At 38.2% G+C, this 20,723-nt stretch overlaps 1 protein-coding gene across 1 annotated transcript; it reads left to right on the plus strand.

Moving 5' to 3' along the window:
• Positions 1-2,982: 2,982 nt before the first annotated feature.
• LOC114517530 (ATP-binding cassette sub-family A member 3-like) lies at positions 2,983-20,710 on the plus strand. Its single transcript, XM_028537297.1, has 46 exons — positions 2,983-3,121; positions 3,558-3,631; positions 4,522-4,553; positions 5,026-5,190; positions 5,309-5,428; positions 5,685-5,829; positions 6,046-6,145; positions 6,288-6,398; positions 6,627-6,770; positions 7,240-7,334; positions 7,562-7,675; positions 7,876-8,076; positions 8,532-8,652; positions 8,728-8,826; positions 9,037-9,127; positions 9,407-9,597; positions 9,723-9,841; positions 10,058-10,204; positions 10,519-10,608; positions 10,678-10,862; positions 11,136-11,241; positions 11,360-11,439; positions 11,696-11,964; positions 12,380-12,565; positions 12,778-12,842; positions 13,176-13,371; positions 13,686-13,808; positions 14,055-14,171; positions 14,290-14,466; positions 14,754-14,864; positions 15,316-15,407; positions 15,889-15,957; positions 16,329-16,467; positions 16,653-16,721; positions 16,941-17,033; positions 17,152-17,239; positions 17,394-17,497; positions 17,638-17,667; positions 17,985-18,142; positions 18,244-18,310; positions 18,421-18,524; positions 18,737-18,829; positions 18,977-19,119; positions 19,285-19,406; positions 19,561-19,686; positions 19,812-20,710. Exons 1-46 carry the CDS (start codon positions 3,068-3,070, stop codon positions 19,887-19,889), a joined length of 5,403 nt encoding a protein of 1,800 aa, XP_028393098.1. The 5' UTR covers positions 2,983-3,067; the 3' UTR covers positions 19,890-20,710.
• The last annotated feature ends 13 nt before the right edge of the window (positions 20,711-20,723 follow it).

The following is a 20,723-nucleotide window of genomic DNA, read 5'->3' on the forward strand; positions in this document are numbered from 1 at the left end:
GTTGATGTCTCTAGTTAAATATTTGCTATTCCTTCGGGTAGATAGTTTGTGAACATTTTCTCATCGAGTCATGTTTACGCAATAAAAAATTCTACTATTGACTTTTGTACATGCGTGTTTGTCAGAAAGCATAATTTATTAATTTTATATCAACTTTGGCGAATCAATATTCCATACAGCACCCCAAAGTTGGTTTTTAAAAGACGTCGCGACAAACCTATTAAAAAATTGTTCACAAAAGGACCGCGGCAATCGATATTGACATTTGACAATATAGTTTCGATGTTGAACCGTACGACGGCGGAGATCTTATTAATTTCGCTTCTACAGAGAAAGCCGTTCAAGATGTGCAATGAAGGGTTAAATACAATTGACATTTGGTAGGATGTTATGATAACAATCCGTTTTTTGCCAGTCTACTTTAATAAAAATCACCATGACGATTTCATCCCATTGTCAACAATAATTCTTTATGAACACGACTGGACGACAAGACGTTGTAAATATTAAGACAAGGTACTTAAAAATAATATTGCCCGACATAGACCTTGTGGCTAGCTTTTAGCACATTAGTTCTCGACAGATCGCAGTCAGTCGTGAGCAACTTTAACCACTATCGATGAAACGGTCACAATCTCAATACGTTTTAAATAAACTAATCTCGCTTGTAATGGATTAGGTAATTGTACTTCTTTCGTCTTAAATAAAATTAAATGAACGTAAATTTAATATTTTTTCTGTCTACTTGAATATGTCAAAAACCATTCTATTTTTTGCGGAACTGAAGAGATTCGTGCATCTGCCTCGAACACGTCACAAAGAAGAAAAAAACCCCGAAAACTTAAAACAGGTTTATTAATAAGGATTCACGTACGGATCCCACAGCTGACATATACGCATGCAATATCACACTCTCCGTAATATGAATATTCCAATGATCTCATTTTACTAAAATTAAAAGCATTCTAAATTAAGGATGTTTATTTGAATTCTATTTAATTATGTTTCAAAGCAAAGCGAGTGCAATCTTTATGGCTTCGGGTACAGGGTGCCATGCGCAGAAAGATCCCGTTAGCATCGATGCTATTGTCAGTATTGAGGCTGGCCTAGTATGTTTTTTACTTTTTTAAATTCAAATTAACACACGATCCCGCGGCGAAGCAACACTTAAAACACTTGTAAATGGAGTGAAAAATATACGTTTTTTATGATTGTACAATATTTTTGACAGCATTTTTAATTACGAAGTCTTTTCTATTTAATCGATCATACGGGTCATAGGAAGCAAAATAAAGCACATTGTTGACCTGTTGGATTAACTATGGTCAGGGTTTAGACACGTTCTCATTGGCTCATTCCCAAACAAGGATGGGTTTAGACACCATGCGTTTGTCGTGAGCAGAACGTTATACGAATAAACTACAGCAGGAAACCTAAAGTGCGTATTAGCTGAACCTCGTCGCATCCGATTCCGTTTATGAGAAGGAAAGAAAAAAATCTTAAACTCGTTTTTTTTGTTTTGTTTTTTTATTCTCCCGCATCCGTTCTCAACGAACACAAGCACAGTATAGCAAACCTAAATGGTATTAGATATTCTGACACTTTGTAATATTTTATGACAGAATGTGGCAGTTAAAAATGTGAACAAGGCGTGTTTGTTGACATTTGATACAGAGCCCGAAGTATCCGCGATTTTTTTTATCGCCCACTCATTGCTTGGTTACGCTGTCTGTTTTGGCAGGTAGCTGGGTCTTATCACTAGGCACGAATTAAACTAAGTGACAGTGCAACTGTGTATTCAATTTTCGCTTTTATTACTAGTTCTCAACTCTCGTTGTTTCAATGCGTTTTTCAGTACATTGACTCATGAAGTCATCTTTGTGGTAATGAAATATCTGTTTCAAATCTAAAAGTACTTTTCTTTCAAATCTAAAAGCAGTTTTATTTAGGACATTCCAATAAATTCGTGCTTTCGTAGAACGTGTTCCCAATGCTATCAAAGATATAGTTAGATTTGGTGGAAAATAGGGAATGGCCGAATGGATATTTTGACGTTTTCTGCGTCATTTTCTTGTCCGTGATTAAAGTCTGCCCTTTCTCAGCAATTTTGTTTGTCGAAGCAAGGAAAGAGTTCGATATTAAATTTCAGGCAGTTTGAATTTGACATATCGTCCATAAGTTTCTCTTTCAACACATGTGTTGAAAGAGAAACTTATGGACGATATGTCAAATTCAAACTGCCTGAAAAAAGTCTGGCCTGGTTTTTTAATTCAAACTGAGCCGTTTCGAACACGATATACCTTAAATCCTTGTATTCTCACGTAGACATAATTGTCTTATATTTAAAAGAGAGCTAGGGAACTTGATCAATATATGCCTTGATACGCCTGCTTGACTGTACAAGTGGCTGCATCTGCTGATTCACCGTTCTCACTTCTCAGTTTTCACATAGAAATATGAATACATATGTCAATAATGTCATCACTCATCATCGTAATTTATTACCCTTCATTTAATGATTTCCTTAAAAACTGGCATTTTTGAATTCCTCTAATAATTTATGATATGTTAATTGCTACAATAAGATTCCATTATGGAAGACTTTTAAACAGTTGTAGTCATATGAATTCATGTGTATTGATAAATTGATGAATTCATGTGTATAAGTGTATTGTAAAAGCAAGAATACTCAAATTTGTTCAACCGAGCGCGCGAATCGACCACCTAATTGTAAAATATTCTACACTAACTGTTTGTGTATGCTGAGAAAGCCTTCATGTTTTTTAGCGAACTTGCAATGGTTATTTAAGCTTTAATGTCATCAAAATGTCGAAAGGCATTAAATAATGATCAAAAAATGGAAAACAATTAGTCAATTACGGTGCTTGTGTCTGGGGGAGATTTAGGAAAACTAAGGAACTTCAAATATATTTGCATTGGAATTTTTCCCGAAGTTACGCAACTGGCTGAACGCTGTTAATCTGTTAATTATCTCACGGAACTTACAGAAGCCAGAAGGCAAACGTTCCCACCTTCAGCAACGCTTTGGCCCCGCTAGCCGCAGAAAATGTATCGTTTTCGGCAGTTTCGTTTGCTTTTATGGAAGAATTTTCTTCTGCAGGTAACAAATCATAAATTTTTTCTTCCACTTTCTTTCTTAGAGTTCAGGCAAAGTATATTTCGTATATTTAGTATATTTTCGTAATGTATCCATACCATATACAGTACGTAACATATTTTGTACTTTTGAACAACGGAACTCGTTCAGGCGTGTAAATATTGTGCATTTCTCGACAGAATGCATTAAAGTTGCTCGCAATTGTTGCTTTTTAGTTGTTAAATCGTATCAGTTTTAATTATCATTTACTGTGTCAGTTCAATCGTTCATTACAATATTTTTGAGTGAAAATTCTGCGTCTATCCTTTCGTCTATCCCTAATGTTCGATCGCTTTAAACATACGTTTTAAAAATATCATAGTTTTATTATTTAAACTATCTGTACGAGGTATTGCTTATTCCTTATACTATAGCGTGTACATATGTTTCTTCTCCATAGTTCCGTCGCCCGATAGGGACTATTTTCGAAATAGTACTCCCCGTCGTTTTTGTTGCAATTTTGATCCTGTTGAGGTATGTTTTGTTTTTTACTGGCTGAATATCGAGTAAAAAACGATAGATAAATAAAACTTTTAGCGGTCGCGACCTCAAATTGAGGACGAAGCCGGTATGACAGAAATCGCTTCTTCTGCAGATGGCATTTCGACAATGCAAACAATTCGTGCTAAACGAAACTGCCTTCAAGTGTCGCCGGCTTTCCTTTGTTTTTCGCTGTACAAATCGCACCTTTCCCATGCCATGTTAGCAAAATATTATTTACCGCTTGTGGGGTTTATATACCGCTTTATATACCTATTAAATAATGTCCTGATTGACCTTTTTTTAAAAAAACAGAAACGGTAGGATTAGGGTTCAAAGCAATGTTTGCCAAGGCCGAATGCTCTCAAGCAGATAAGGATACTGTTGTATCGGTAGAAATACTAGATATATTGCAATCTTGCATCGCAGTTTGTTCAGTGGATTGAGTTGAAGTGACTCATTTTCTTGAGACCTATTGTTTCCTGTTGGGTAAAACATATCAAGACATCCTGGTCCATGCATTCCCAGATGAACGGAAGGCAACCACTGGAAAGTCTAGAATATATATACTGAGGCAATGTAGCCCTACTTTAATAAATCACAACTAAAAATAACTATTCCATCTGAGTAGGTTTGGTTATGCAAACCACATATATACCTTTTTTAAAAAGCCTAACAGAATATGACACTTGTTTTGTCTTATAGCTGTTGTTTTTGCTTGTAATGTGTACATACTCAGTTATATCTGATGTGTAGGAAATGTCTTTAGATATGTGTATGACAAATGAGGGATACAAAGTTAATTAAGTTCAAGCATACCCACCATAGAAACTGCCAACACTGGAAATCCTTTCTCAATTGTTTTCCATCTTTTTTGTCCACAGGCTTATTTTAAAGCCGGAAGACGAATGTTTTGGTAAGTTTTTGATTTATGTGAGATCTATTAAAGCTGCAAGATCTATTAAAGAACAGTTACACTGTTATTTGGGTCTGTTATAGTCTCTTGCGCATACCTACTCACTGACCATATTGTCCCACACATGAAAGCATGCTGAATTTAACCAAGGTTTCTTTTTCTGCCATTTTCAAACTCAATCAAATCTATGTAAAATATACAAAAGGCAACAAGTCTATTGCCTAATTAATAAAAAATATCACAAAACCCTGGCTAAACTATAAGCACATTGTTGTGCAGGATGAATAAAGACTTGCTAGCCAGGTGTGCACACAAGACTGGGCAGTTAATGGGTTAACGAAAAGGCAATGTTGTGAAGATGTTTAAAATAAGCTCTTTCTTTGGTGTCATGTTGATTTGATTTGACAGAACTTGCACCTAAGTATATCATTATTTTCATGGTCATTGTATAAAATTTTTTTATCATTTGCAGCAAATTTTGACAGCTCAGTACTGAAAGAGAAGAACACATATTTGGATAAAAGATTCCAGTCGGATGTTCTCTACAAGGCTAATGCTGAACTTGCAGGACAAAAGGACTTAAAAAAGTTAAATGCCTCAAAAGCTTTCATTGCTTACCATCCTTCTAATAATGCAAGTATGTACGGTTCATATGTCAGTGATGACCAATGAATTTTGGTCAGTTTCCAGCTCCCAGTGTTTATTATTGGTTCATCATTTGCTATCAGTCATTTGAACTTTTTTGTGAATTGTAGCTGATGATCTTATGCGTAATGTGGGAAAGATTATGGGCATTAAACTTGAAAACCGCACATGGACATCTGAAAATGATATGATAGCTTCTGTTTCTGAGTTAGAAGCAAAGTATTATGGAGGTAAGGGGTTACTTATTGCCTGGCTGGTACAGCAATAAATTCATCAATTGAAACATCATCAATTGAAAGTACCGCAGTAACATCATAGTGAGAAAGGCTGATTATATTGTATGCAGTGTCTCTTGTAAACCTCGTTATCTTGTAATTAACCAAGATCTTCCCAACCTCAACACTTCAAATGTCTCATGCCAGCTCATTTTACTCTGTAGTTTAGGCTGGTAGAGACTGGTTTTGCATGAGTTCTTTTCCTTTCTAGCTGTTTCCTTTTTGGAAATGGAGAAGAATGCCAAAGAATTACCAAAAGATATAAAATATGCCATCCGACTTCCTGCTCAACGTTGGCTCACTGCAAGGTCTTATCCCTTCTTTCAAGCTCGAGAACCTCGGGAGAGTGAAAAAAGGTTTGATAACAACAAATTATTAGGTCAGTTTGTTGTTGGTCAGTCATGCTGTACATGTTACCAAAGTTACCAAACTCAATCTGTTGTTGGTCACTCAATCTATTGTTGGTCACTCAATCTGTTGTTGGTCACTCAATCTGTTGTTGGTCACTCAATCTGTTGTTGGTCACTCAATCTGTAGTATGTGTAATCAATTTGCTCCTTTGTTTCCAACAGTTTGTACAGCAGTCGTTTTCTCTTCCTTCAATATGCATTGGATGCATCAATCGCCCAGATTCACTCCAAATCAAGCCATCCTCACCTGTTCGAACTTAAGGTATTCTTAACACTTACCCTGGACCTGGTGATTTCAAGATTCCCTGGATATGATTATCTTAATTTGGCAGTTGCAAAAATTCTTTTTAAAAACCTTGTTGGCTTGCACGGTTTAACTAACATTTTCATCTTTTCACAAACAGCAATTTCCGTATCCAACCTACCGCAGAGATTACTTTAATTCATCTGTCGCAACAACACTTCCATTGCTACTGACGCTTGCCTTTATCTACACTGCCATGATGATTGTGAAGGTAAATGCCAAGTATTAGAAATGCTAAGATAACGTTAGCAGATCATAAAAAATGTTCGTATTCAGTTGAAACCTCTCTCCTGCCACAGGCAAATTTTATACCTCTTCTAAAAAAGGACACCATGCATTTTTGTCTTTGAGCGCGTAACAAATGACAAATGTTCTTGCTCGGGTCATCAAAAGTGCTCATGAAATGTCTTTTTAAAATTATAATTGCTTACTTATACAGGAACTGGTGTACGAAAAACAATGTCGCTTGAAAGAGTCTATGAAAATGATGGGTTTATCCAACTGGATACATTGGCTTGCGTGGTTTACAAAATCATTTCTCTTTTTGTTCATTTCAGTGGCTTTGGTGACCGGCGTACTCTCGGTAAGTGAGTCTTTGACGAATATCTGTGCTCCGTTCGTTAATGTCTCGATGACGTTTAAAACTAACCGCTCACCGCAAACTAGAATTCGTATTGTTCATTTAAAAATGATGAGCTATCTCGATGTCGGACCAAAATCTTGACCATGAAACAATTTTCATGGCGATGCATGAAATAAGCTGTTGAAAGCATTCACACCGGTTTACTTTTAAATTTGTTTTAAAGTTTGTCGTTTCCGGTTACCGGTTTGCGATGAACGTAAATTTTAAGGCCTGTTTACATGCAGCGAGTCATCCCGGCTAGGCGAGGTAAAAACTGCATCACATTAAAAGCTTAACCTAGCTTAGTCTTTTATCGCAGTTTCCACCTCGCCTGCATGGCCGGGATAACTCCCTCCATGTAAACAGGCTTTTAAGGTATCTGTTTGCTAATCTTGAACCGTTCGAAATGACAAGGCCGTCTTTATTTCAGGGGGCGAAAATATTAGAAAATTCTGATGCTTCTGTTGTCCTTGTTTTTTTCTTGTTGTATGCTACTGCTGGTATAGCGTTCTGCTTTTGTTTAAGGTAAGCTTCTAAAGACTTTGTTAATGAAATCTTACATCTACATAGTTAGACCAGAGTTCCCAAACGTTATTTCTCCCGAGCCGGAGAGACAAGTTGCAGGAGAGATTTTGATCAACTCTCAGTTTTCATTGGGAAGAATTATTACTTATTTTCTTTTTGCAAATTTGGTGTGTATATTTTTGGAGATTTAGGTAGAAATTTAGTCAAAGTTTTATCACTTTTTATAGTGTGTTCTTTTCAAACGCTATCTTGTCCATGCTGTTTTCTGGTGCATTGTGGTTCATAACGTACGTGCCATTTTTATCTGTGGCCAACGATCAGACTTATGATGGACTGGATTCGTAAGTAATCTTTGTTAGAGGGAACCATTCAATGGAGGGAACCAATTTTTCGCACTGATCTTATAATACAGCAACTATTCCTGCGAAGATCGAGTTAAGCCATCAACGATTTAATCAATTCTAGCTGAGCTTCGTCTTCGCTTCCGTAAATTGAGTTCTTTCTCTAAATTTGCACCTCAGCCACATATCTGCTCTTGTAGAGGAGCAAAGGCTGCCATATGTCTGTTGGTAAACAGCTGTCTTGGTATTGGTGCTAAGAGTTTCTCCGTGTACGAAGAACGAGGCGTTGGCGTTCAGTGGAGCAACATCGCCGACTCTCCTTCGGCCGATGACGACTTTAGTCTTGCCCAAGTCATGCTGATGTTCGTCGTTCAGATAGTTATTTACGGCTTTATCGCATGGTGAGTATGGATTTTGTGATAATTCTTGCACTATAGTTTCCTCTTGGCTACGTTCTATTGCTATAGTTTTCCCTTGGGTAGTTTTCTCTTTCGTAGATTTTAGACGTTTGATGTCCAAAAGAACACTGCTTTTGGGCACCTTTAGGGCTGTTTACATGTTCCCGTTTAGTCGAGATTTAACGAAGCGTAATATGACTTTAAGGTGTTGAAACAAATATAAAACATGATTCTGGCTTTGGTGTAGTCATCCTAACTATCATAACAATAACATGTGCTGGTTTGATTTCATAAAGACTTATTTCAATACCTCAAAATCATCTTACGCTTCGTTGAATCTCGGGTGAACCTCCTGTAACCGGACTCATGTAAACAACCCCCTTTGTAGGAAATATTAAGTCTTTATCATCATAAGATATTCCTAAACGTGAACGTGGAATCGATTTTTCATTGTCAAGGTATGTTGAGGCTGTGTTTCCCGGAGACTATGGCATTTCTAACCCACCCTGGTTCTTCGTTACGAGGTCCTACTGGTTTGGAACAGCTTCAGGCAAAGTTGATAATAGTCAAGAAGCAACCGTAAGTCTCGCATTCGTGCTGTTGCAAGCACTCGACTGAGATATGCACCTTCACGACCAAATCATTTTCATTCAGGTTATGTCGAACCTTCATCTCAAAAACCCGGACTATGAAGAGGAGCCCACGGACCTGGAAGTCGGTGTTTCCATTTGTAATTTGAGGAAAGTTTTCAAGGTATGTCAACAAAACGTTTTCTTTTGTAAACTGGGATATTTGAGCGAATTTTCTCGGCCTTGGTTTCCCTAGCATTCAAGCTGGGGTGAACATAGGCTACTCTGGGGTGAATTCAAGAAACGATATGAATATAGAGCTCGTCTGCAGACGAGCAAGTTTTGACAAGTATTCGCTTGTAGAAAATGTTTTTATTTGCTTGGAATTTTACAGAGTTCCGTCGGGAAGAAAGTTGCAGTGGACCAGTTGTCGTTCAACATGTTTAAAGGGCAAATTACATCACTCCTTGGGCACAATGGAGCAGGTTTGCATCCATTTGCTTACCCGATGTGTTTGTCCTTCTCATCTCTCGATGACTTCACAATGCTCATCAAATTTAGCCCACTTCTTAAAATCAGGCCAGGCGTTTCATGTTACGAAAATGCATCTTTCATTGACAGTCTGAGTCGAGATATATGTTTCCTCCAGAGACCTCCCCAATATTTATTTACTTTTCAATAATCAACGCCTCTCCTTGTCCACTTCTGCAAGTAGCTGCCTCGTGTTCAACGAAACCAAGTAACCGTTTGTTTATCAACTGTAGGCAAAACAACAACGATGTCAATTCTAACCGGTCTTTTCTCGCCTACCTCTGGAACTGCTTACATCAATGGCTATAGTATTTTGACTGAAATGGATCGAATTCGAGATAGTCTGGGGCTTTGCCCACAGCATAACGTGCTCTTTGATAAACTCACTGTGAGAGAACATTTGAAATTCTTTGTTAATTTGAAGGTAAACAGCAGGACACTGGTGATTGTAATTATAAGAATCGATGTTGGATTACTACTGCCACTTCTAGCACTGCCCCATCAACCCGAATTTAATCTAGTCTTAATCTTGTCTGATACTGAACGTAGGGTAAATTTGGACCAGAAGCAGAACATGAGATCAATTCAATGATAAATGATATTCAACTCGCAGACAAAGCGAACTGGCAGAGTAGATTACTATCCGGGGGTATGAAGCGAAAACTGAGGTGGGATATAAACTGCTGACATTATTGTTTTAATCGAGACATGGTCTGAAGGAAAACTCTTATTTGACAGTCTCAAAACTCCTGTTGTTGTTTTATATTTTGTTCATCTTTATGCAAACCTGTCCACATTAGATCTCTTGGAAGTTCGCCAAGTTTTCATAGAAGGTCACTGACTTCAATAGAACTGTAAGTTAACTGATATGTGTTTCTGTTTAGCTGTGCTATTGCTCTCATTGGTGGCTCTGAGATTGTATTCCTTGACGAACCCACTTCCGGAATGGATCCGTACGCCCGCAGAGCCACATGGGATCTCTTGCTGAAGTACAAAGCAGGAAAAACCATCATCCTGACCACTCATTTCATGTAAGTTCGCTTCTAGCATCGAACCATTTTGCCCGCGTAAAGAAAACTGCTACTTCAAGATGAATATTGAACTACGATTTAAGACTGTATTCTTGTTCACACGATCCAATTTTGCTGGATCCAATTCACTTTTGATGCATGTTTTATAGTCTGTTGTCTTGTAATGTATACGAGCAGCAAATCCACTGAGGCCAATGCAGTACTGCTTTATCAATAACCGACTATATTTCATACGTCAGAAGTGAATTGGATCCAACAATATTGGATCGTGTGAACAGAGCTTTAGATATTAAACTCGTTATTTTTTCTCACAGGGACGAAGCAGATTTTCTTGGGGAAAGAATCGCTATCATGGCTGACGGCCAGCTGAGATGTTGTGGAAGCTCCTTGTTTTTGAAGAGCAGGTAGATCTTTTATGATGGAAGTTGACTACGGTCGATTCAGAGATTAACTTTGTTTTCTTGTTTTCCCAGGTACGGTGTTGGGTACCGTTTAACTCTAGTGAAAGCCGCTGACTGCAATGTTGTGGCGACATCTTCGTTGGTATACAATCACGTGCAGGATGCGAAGTTAGTCAGTGATGTTGGTGCTGAGCTCGCGTTTATTTTGCCAAGTCAGAGTTCGTCTGGCTTTGAAACTTTGTTTACAGAGTTGGAAAGTAAGTAATGACATGTGGTGTGGTGATGGTGGTAATGGTGGAGGTGAACGATGGTGATTGTGTTGCTGGTAATATCGATGGTCAAGATGACATGGTTTTTAAAAGAGTGACCATGTAATGTTTGATCGTGGTTAATGAAGCTGGTTATGGTGATGGTTGATATGATGGTGATACAGTTTTGATGAAAGTGATCGTGATTGTAATGATGTTGAGATAATATTGTATGGTATTATTATGGTTTCTGAACAAAGCTTTTCATTTATTATTTCGCAGAAAGCAAGGAGAAGCTGGGCATTAGCAGTTTTGGTGTGTCAGTAACAACATTAGAGGATGTGTTTATCAAAGTTGGTGAAGGATTTGAACAGACTGTAGATGAAGTGTAAGTAAACAGACTTACCAGAAACGATAAATGGCAAGCGATATGATAATCGTTACTGTGGTATTGTGAACAGTGGTTAAATGATAAATCTATGTCTGAAAAGCTTGCTTCCATTCAGGGTTGAGGGAAAGGAAGCAGAGGAGGATACGCACAGCGTTGACGTTCTCGCTGATCCAACATTACAACTGGACCACTCAGGTGAGCAATCTTCGTTCTCTTGTCTGCTTCAACACGAGGTCACGAGCTATGCAATATGAGGGGTTGTTTGGAATTCCGTACAATATTTGATGGAGAAAGACATATAAAGAAGTGCCTCGTGACTTGTAGAACACTAACCCTATGCTGACAGTCACGCGTTTTTCATGCGTTTTTCACGCGCACTCAAATAACTTCTAAAAGAAAAGAGCTTGTCTTGATCGACTGAAACAGACAAATATTGCCATCTCTGTCCTAGAACTCTTGACTGGCATTCCGCTGAAGCTTCATCAATTCAAGGCGATGTTCATGAAGAGATTCTTACATTCCAAGCGAAACAAGGGAGCGGTGTTGACCCAGCTCGCTCTGCCGTTAATCATGACAGTCATTGCTCTTATTCTTGCGAAAACCGTGCAACCTATTGATGACGAACCCTCCAGATTGTTGGGCTTCAGGAATTTGAGCGTCGATAACAAAAATACCAAATCGTTGTATGCAAGTTTCCCCTCGGGAAACAAATTATTTGAGGTGGGTTTTGTCTTGGATGAAGAGCGAAAATTGCTGCCCTCAAAACACCGAAAGAAATTATCTAAATTTTTGAACAACCCTTACCCTTGTGCGAAGCTGTGGGGCAAGAAACGATGTTTCAGCTTTTTCTACTTTCTGAGAACATTTCTAGGAAGCAGTCGTGGAATTGTTTCCTGATTTCTGGAAACAAATGTCTGTCTGTTCACACGTTCCAATTTTGTGTGATCCAATTCACCTCTGATGGATGTTTTATAGTCTGTTGTCTTGTAATGTATGTGGGCAGCAGCTAGTCAACTTAAACCAACGCAGTACTGCTTTATCAATAACTGACTTCATTCCATACGTCAGAGGTAAATTGGATCCAACAAAATCGGATCGTGTGAACAGACCTTAACGGATATGATTTCTCTTTCAGGGAGTTAAAGACTATCTTGGAAAAACGCAGAAAAACGTGCCCAGTAACATTGAGAAGGCGATGATCTATCTCAAGTCTAACAACAGCGGTGACAAGATACTGGTTGATGGAAAAACATTGGACACAACTCCGGAGAACTGTTGTAAAATGCCTTACCAAATTATCAATGAGAAATGCCGGCAGAATGTAAGTTGAGGTTGTGTTTGAAAAAAAAATTATTACATCACGCGAACCCAAAAAAGTGTCCTGTATTTTTCGTGGGATGACTATGTATATTTATGGTTAGGACCAAACTTACCCCGTACTATCCTCCTACCTTATGTTCTCTGATCCACCTTACCCTGTTCTGTCCTACCTTATCCCACTGTAGTGAATCTAAAATTGTTTACTTCCTCTAGCTGGAGCCCAAAACCCGTGAATGTACACCGAAAGGTTACACGGAATGTGTGGATAAATGCCTAAAGTAAGCATTTTGATGTTCTCGCGCGTATTGCTCAGGAAAATTAGTAAATATACCACAGGAGAGTATAAAATCCTCTATAAAATCTGCTTTAATGACCTCATCTTGTGTAGCTATATTGTGTGACACAAAATGTGAATTTTGATGAAACAAGAGAAACTGTACCAATTCTACAGGGAATTCAGGGAACCTTAAAGACACCTACCTAGTGGATATCGCCATCCAGCTTCCATAAAATAATCGGTCACTATACAACCTGCATCGTAAAGCATTCACATTCGCTCGCCTCATCTGAACCCAGATGATTGAATCCGTTTTTTCATTGATATTTTATAGTAATCCAACAAGCACAAAAGTTTGTCCTATTCCGCTGAGAGACACAAAGACCGAGGCTTGGTCCACATTCTTTGAGCAGTATGTTTTGGAAAATAGCGACCCAAAAGAATATTTCTTTAACACCATTGCTGGTTTCATGGTTGAAAAAGATACTGCAACAAACGAATCATTTTATAGAACCTGGTATAGTAATGAGGTAATTATAATATAAAGGCTTAAATTAACCAGTAGATTGATTTGATAAACTAACAATTTCGAGACTTAACCTAGTTGGGTTGTTAACTAGTCGTCTGAGATTACTCTTTAATCATTCTTTAATTGTTGTTGTCAAAGAATTATCGCCCTAAAGATTGCCCGTATTCCGGGAGTTAATTCAGGGAATTAATCAGATTGCAACCATTTAGTTGTTCCTCGTGGTGTATTTTTCACATATATTTCTCATGCAAGCTTCGCTAATCTGTACTGAAAACAGTCCAGTAGAGTTATTGTAATTCTCATTTATCTTTCCAGGGCCTTCATACGGTTGCAGACAGTGTTAATGTTATGAGTAACTTGATCTTAAGAAGTCTGTTCAATGAATCGTATAAAATCTCAGCTTACAACCATCCTCTACCCTACAGCACGGAAGGAAAGGTATGAATTGAACTTCATTCAGCCAAATGCGAATTACCATCCTTGTGTTATGTTTTATGAAACTCTTAACCACATTTCGCTTAGCTGAATCGTAGTTAACTGAGAAAAATGATTAATTCTGATTAGCAAAACTATAGTTAAACAACTGCCTCTTTAAACAACGAGCGTGTATCAACTGTTCATTATTTTCTGTCCGAAATTTTTGAAAACTGTCTCAAATATTTCAATTTCTATTTGATATTTTAGGCTGAGAACGTTAACAGCGATTTCTCATCCCTCTTGCTTGCAATTTTCATCAATTTTGGGATGTCCTTTTTGGTTGCAAGTTTTATCACATTCCTTATCCTGGAACGTGAATCTAAGGTAATCTTGTCGTGAATAAAGTCCTAAAATAAATCGGTGCTTCCATCCAATGCTTCCATTCTCTCAACGCTTCCATTTACAGCGCTATCAGCACTCTTACGTGTCGTGAATATTTTAGGCTAAACACATCCAGTTCATCAGTGGAGTGGATACGATCAGTTTCTGGTCAGCGACATACCTGTGGGATTTCATTAACTACATGATCCCAGCAACCTGTGTGATCATTCTGTTCCTGATCTTTCAAATTGATGCGTACTCCGACAGCGAAACCCTTGGCTCTATTTACTTTTTGTTGGTAAGGCCTCAACAGACATGCGTGACAATTATATACATGATACGCACTGATCTGAATGCTAAAACTGGATAGTGTATCTGCTATTATAGCACCAGTGATGTTCGACATTAGTTTCATGTTTCATGTAAAGAGTTGAGTTCACCAGTTTAACTGATATATTATGCTGCTTGATGTTGTTGTTGTGAGTAAAACACCAAGTTTTGCGTGTGTATTGGTTCCAGGATATTCGATTTTCTTAATTAATTACTTACGACTGTCCACGACTCAGAATTGACTTTTTCTTGCAGATCCTTCAAGGACTTGCCGCAATTCCGTTTGTGTATTGTTTATCGTATATTTTCAAAACTCCTTTGGTTGGTTACTCCATAACTGTTCTCGTCTTGGCTTTCCTTAGTCTGGTAAGATCCTTTATTTCCATGATCATTTGGGGGCGTTTCTCTATGGGACCTAAGAAGCAATTAAAATTTTAGCAACTTTAAAATACAGGTCTGCCTCATGCGTCCAGTCTAACCTAGTACATAGCAGTATTATCTTGGTAGTACATATACCAGTCAAACCTATTACATATACGAATCTTACATAGTACATATATATATATATACCAGTCTAACCTAGTACATATACCAGTTTTGCCTTGTGTATTCCAGTCTAACCTGGTACATATACCAGTTTTGCCTTGTGTATTCCAGTCTAACCTGGTACATATACCAGTTTTGCCTAGTGTATACCAGTCTAACCTGGTACATATACCAGTTTTGTCTAGTGTATACCAGTCTCACCTAGTACCAATCTAGTACATACTATTCGAACCTAAAATTGGACCTTACAATTTCCTCTTAACACACGTAGGGACTTCTTATCACCGTCTTCACACTTTTTGGAGAAGACGAAGATTTGGCCAATATTATTCACTATATATCCCTTCTCGTCCCGACATATGCGTAAGTATACAATGGAAAATGTATTTTTGAAGTGAAAGTACGTCTTGAGCGAAATTTTATATTGTGGACGACAGGACGACAATGTCAAGTGACGAAGACAACACAAACCATTTCATGCGAAAGACTGCAAACAAGCTTTTAGTCCCCTGTTAGTCTTAATATATTTGCAGTTTGATTTGGTGAAAATCATGCAGGATTAAATAATAACTTTAGGAAAAAACGTGAACGAATAAAGCTGATAATCTCAGTTGAAATTGTCCTCCTTCGTCTTAAATTTCGCTTGTGAATAAATCGTAGCTATCTCTTACTCATCGGCACTTCCTTCATGACTATCGTCTTCATTATATATCAGAACATGATTGCATCAGGATAAACGATGAAACAGTCCAGTTTTCCGACGGTTCCTTTGTTTGGAATACAATTGTTCAAGTTTGTAAATACTGAAGATTTTGCAATGATGGTGTACTTTGTGTTTATCTAGATTCTCGAGTAGTTTTATTGACATGAACAGGAATTATGGTTTCAGAAAAAGGTGCACCGCTTCCCCAGGGTAGGCTAGCCATTTATGAATGTTTTTTATTATTTTTTTCCTACTAACCTCTTTGTAAGAATTGCGATGGTGGGAAGGAAGCCAAATCACTCCTTCTAGCTTGTGTACTGTAAGAGTTAGGTATCATACTTGGGTCGGTTGTGGATAAGTTAGTAAACGGTGGATAAGTTTAAAATGGAAAACAAAATTATCTATTTAATGAACAATTGAGCTTAAATATTTCGATGTAAATAGTTTAAAGCTAATCGTCTTTCGAACTACCACCAGCCCCTGTATGAAAACCTCTGCCTCTAAGATAAATTATGCTTTGTGACACGGAACATTGTCCTGTCATCGTTAATATTCCTCATAATGTTTTTTCTGTCTTGCAGTACTGTCAAGTATTGCGAACTCCTCGGAATCAAATACGCCGACCACTCTTTAAACTGGGAGTCTTATGGCGCCGGCAAGCAATGTCTTTACCTTGCTCTTGAAGCAATATTTTACTTCATCCTCTGTCTATTATTACAGGTCAGTCAAACCATGAAACCTGCAGGCGAAAACTTGCAGTTATTCCTAACGATTTCGAGCGAGAAGATCTTTGACAAAGGCATTGGTTCCTACAGCTGTATTTTGTCTGACCCTCAGTATAGAACTCGCATTTGGTTGTCGACCAACCATTGGCCTAATTCTACCTAATTTTATACCGTTCATAGGTGAACTTCTTTCTGAGCGCCCGAAAACAGGACCGTCTTCCCAACACAACTAGCGACAGTACTCCAGAGGTATTGTTTAGTCATTTTCTAGACATTTTTCTCAACACGTAACATGTATCATTCTAGATATATAAGTAGATATAGGAGATTTTCTCAACCCTTAACATCTATCATTCTAGATCGATAGATAGGTAGATATTTAGACACTGGCTTTACTAGCTTCTAACCTAGCCCCTTCCTTCCGCCCTGAGTCATCGCTCCTGTAGAGTTCACTGGAGTTGTGTTTAGGATTCGGATGTCATGGCAGAAAAGGAACGTGTCGATAATTTTAATTTCGATTCCTTGGGAGACGAAGCTATTGTTTTGAAAAACCTTACAAAGGTAAACTGTCCTTTGCCCTGACTTTGCCCTTTGTCGCATGAGATTCCACCCAGGCATCACGTAGATTACTGTGTTCGCACACAGGGCTCTGACGTTCGGGTTTTCAAATGATATTTAGGTATACCCGGGAGCAACACGTACAGCCGTGGATAATTTGAGTCTTGGAGTGACCAAAGGGAACTGTTTTGGATTGCTCGGGATCAATGGTAAATTATCCTCGTTTTTTTCATACGTTTTGGCGTGATAGTGTGGACTAAAGTTGCAAAATTGGCTTTTGTCACTCGCCACTGGAGGGAGCTCTATAGCCGACCAGCACATATAATATCCTCACATCTCTACTCTGTGTTCATTTCATTTCAGGCGCGGGAAAAACAACAACGTTTGGAATGTTGACCGGAGAGTTTCCAATCTCAGCAGGCACAGCTTATCTTGATGGTTATAATATCCAGACTCAGTTGCGAAAGGTAAGTTATGGCGGAAAACTTTATCTTTCTAGTGTTTCACGCTAGGAACACATTCCTCCTAAAGCAGACTCTATTCTTGAGCTTGAGCAATCAATTGCAACACGGACAATCCACTCACCAACCTTTGCTCTCGACTTCAGGTTCAACAGCGTATTGGCTACTGTCCACAGGTAAGATTCAGAGTTTACAAACAAATTTATACATACTGTGTAATTTAGTCAGTGAGAAACGAGAGAATGAAATAACTACGTGAATGAACGGATGGGCAGAATTTAGTGTTTAGTAAGATTTAGTTAGCATTTATTTGTAAGACGGTTAAAACGAGTTGGATTATTGTAAAAAGATGGTGTGTTATGAAGATAGATTACACCAATGCTTCTGGATAGAAGGGAATGCTGAAATGCTTGAAAAAAGTCTGGAAGATATACCTAGAGCTCGCTGTACTTACCAAGGAACTGCAATAGTTGTATTTCATGTCTTTGTTTAGTTCGATGCACTGATTGGGAATCTCACTGGTCGCGAGATGCTTGAATTGTATGCACATCTCAGAGGTGTACCGTACGATAAAATGGAAGAGCTTGTTGAACACACGATTGAGAGCTTGAACCTCGGCCACTGGGCGGATAAAATGTGTGGAACGTACAGGTATGATATCACAACTCGTTTTAAACCTTCGATTTTACAAGGTGGATTGCTGCTATATCAAAAACCCGAAATGGTGATCTATCACTCTCTTTACTGTCTAGTGGTGGAAATAAGAGAAAACTCAGTACAGCCATCGCTCTCGTTGGGAATCCACCAATCGTCTTCCTTGTAAGTAAACACTTCCTACAACAATTTTCAACCAGATTGGCAAGAAAACAATGGGCAATTTCATACCGGAAGATTCTAATTACCAAACTGTTTTTTATTGTCCTTCTCAGGACGAGCCTACGACAGGAATGGACCCTGGTGCAAGGCGCTTCCTTTGGAATTACTTGATGTCTGTGATTCGTGCTGGAAGATCAATTGTTCTTACATCTCACAGGTATCGCTAATCTTCGGACACGTAGAGTCCATAGAGGATACACAAATACATGAGGGTACATAGAGAGTTTAGAAGGTACACAGATACATGAGTGTAAATAGAGGATACGCAGATACACACGAGTGTGCATTGAGGGTACGCAGATACACGAGTGTACATTGAGGGTTCGCAGATACACGAGTGCTGAAGATCTATTCTGTGCTGTTATTTAGTATGGAGGAATGTGAGGCGTTGTGTACACAGTTAGCCATTATGGTCAACGGGAAGTTCAAATGTCTTGGTGGAACTCAACATCTTAAGAGCAAGTAAGGAGCATCATTCATTGTTGTTTTTTATAAAACATTATCCAGGTGGTTTGAAATCGCTTGGAAACACTGGAAAAGTTACATAACAATTCATTCAGAGATGCATTCAAAAATCCTGAGTTGATGTTTAATTATTTTCGCGTGTAGGTTTGGTTCTGGTTACACCCTCATGTTAAAGGTCGCTCCACCTGATATGAACGTTGTGTCATCGGGACCACCAAGTCCAGTGGCTGTACTCAGCACCGAGCAAGAATATTTCGATCCAAATCTAGGTCAAGCTCCAGGCTATGGTGCGTAGAATTCAATCAATACACGTGTTTTTGTTCGTTTCATATCCTAGAATATTGATATTAATAATGATAGGCATGCAGTATAACAACTGTTGTGTGATAATGGTTCAAAGGTTTGTGTTGTTTACTTAGTACTCATTTCTCTGTCTCTTTCTATGCTCATAGTATATGGCAACCCATCTGCTCAAACTGGCACAAACATGTCAACACTCGACGGTTATGTTGAACAAGCGAAATTGTTTGTGCAACAAACATTCCCTGGCGCAGTGCTTGAGGAATCCCGTCAGGTAAGGAAACAGTGAAGTTTGCTAGTACACCAGCATAACATCTCTCTTGACCAACAGATCCTTGATCTTCAAAAATAATATTGTGGCAAAAAGAAAATGTTGGCCATTCATTCCTTCAACACTCGTTCTTAGTTTTTATAACATATTTTTGAAGGGTATGCTTACTTACCGCATCGCGAGCCAGAACATGCAATGGTCTTATGTTTTTGGAGCTTTGGAAAAGTCCAAACAACGTCTGGGCATTGTCGACTACAGTGTGAGTCAAACTACCCTGGAACAGGTACGTGACGTCAAAAGACTGAGTCCAGAATGATGAAAAACGCCAGGTCAACGTATTTACATCCAGTCAACGTCTTTACATCCGGTCAACGTACGTGTTGTTCAAAACGTTTCCTGTTTTTTTAGGTCTTCCTCAACTTTGCCAAGCATCAGTTCAGCGAGGAAAGGACCATGTTAAAGAAAAAAAGGTGTTTCTGTTTTTAACTGTGATTATATATGTCTCAAAGTATATCTGTAGATAGGCGCAGCCTGTCCTTTTTTAGCTTCTTAGTTTTAGTTTCAAGAAACGCATCATAAATATATATATACACATATGTTTAGAAAGACTATCTAGCTAGCTAGGGTTCTGAGTCTTGGAAATAAACACGGAAAATGTCGTAACATCATAGCTCGTTATATTATGATGTTATGAATTAAGTAATTTGTTTGGTTATACGAATTGTTGGAAATACTAGAACTACCTAGAAGGTAAACTTCTTTTGTTTCTAAGGATTTTTCGCAACGTTCTTACGAAGAAAAGCGTACACATTACATCATAGTTGAACATTGTCAGTTTTCCTGTTGTTTCCAACCTCCAAAATGACGTGTGTTTCTTACTGTAACCTCGGTTTCACCGGCAATATTAATTGGGAATATTAAAAATATAATAGAACTCTAGGTTAGGGTTGGTTTTAGGGTTAGTTTTATAGTTTTTTCCCATGCGAAACCGAGGATATTCAGTCGAAAGAAAATCACGTCGTGTCATTTTAGTGACTACATATTGTCATGCATTTGAGCACCGTCATTGGATTGTATTGTTAAAAGAATATGCTATTGTGCACAAAATTAGAAATACTCGTTAAATAATAGCTGTTTTCCGCAAATATAGTATGATACCGTGAACAATAAGTTTAAAAAACGAAACATTCAGATAATATTCAGTCGTTTTTACAAAAAACAATAGAACCTGATGTAAATGCATTATGATTGTAATTCGCTATGAATTATTAATTTGTAACATGAGCTATTCCCTAGCAACTGTAACGAAACGCAAATATC

The sequence above is a fragment of the Dendronephthya gigantea genome, unplaced genomic scaffold (genome assembly GCF_004324835.1).
Source record: "Dendronephthya gigantea isolate DGI-Jeju-01 unplaced genomic scaffold, DenGig_1.0 000009F, whole genome shotgun sequence".
In the NCBI taxonomy this organism is placed as follows: Eukaryota; Metazoa; Cnidaria; class Anthozoa; order Malacalcyonacea; family Nephtheidae; genus Dendronephthya; species Dendronephthya gigantea.

What these genes read in the sequence shown, in the direction of transcription:
- LOC114517530 (XM_028537297.1), top strand. Translation starts at nt 3,068, where the DNA reads ATGTATCGTTTTCGGCAGTTTCGTTTGCTTTTATGGAAGAATTTTCTT. An exon ending in CCTACAGCACGGAAGGAAAG is followed by an intron (nt 13,809 to 14,054) that starts GTATGAATTGAA and finishes TTGATATTTTAG; the next exon opens with GCTGAGAACGTTAACAGCGA. An exon ending in ATCCACCAATCGTCTTCCTT is followed by an intron (nt 18,311 to 18,420) that starts GTAAGTAAACAC and finishes TGTCCTTCTCAG; the next exon opens with GACGAGCCTACGACAGGAAT.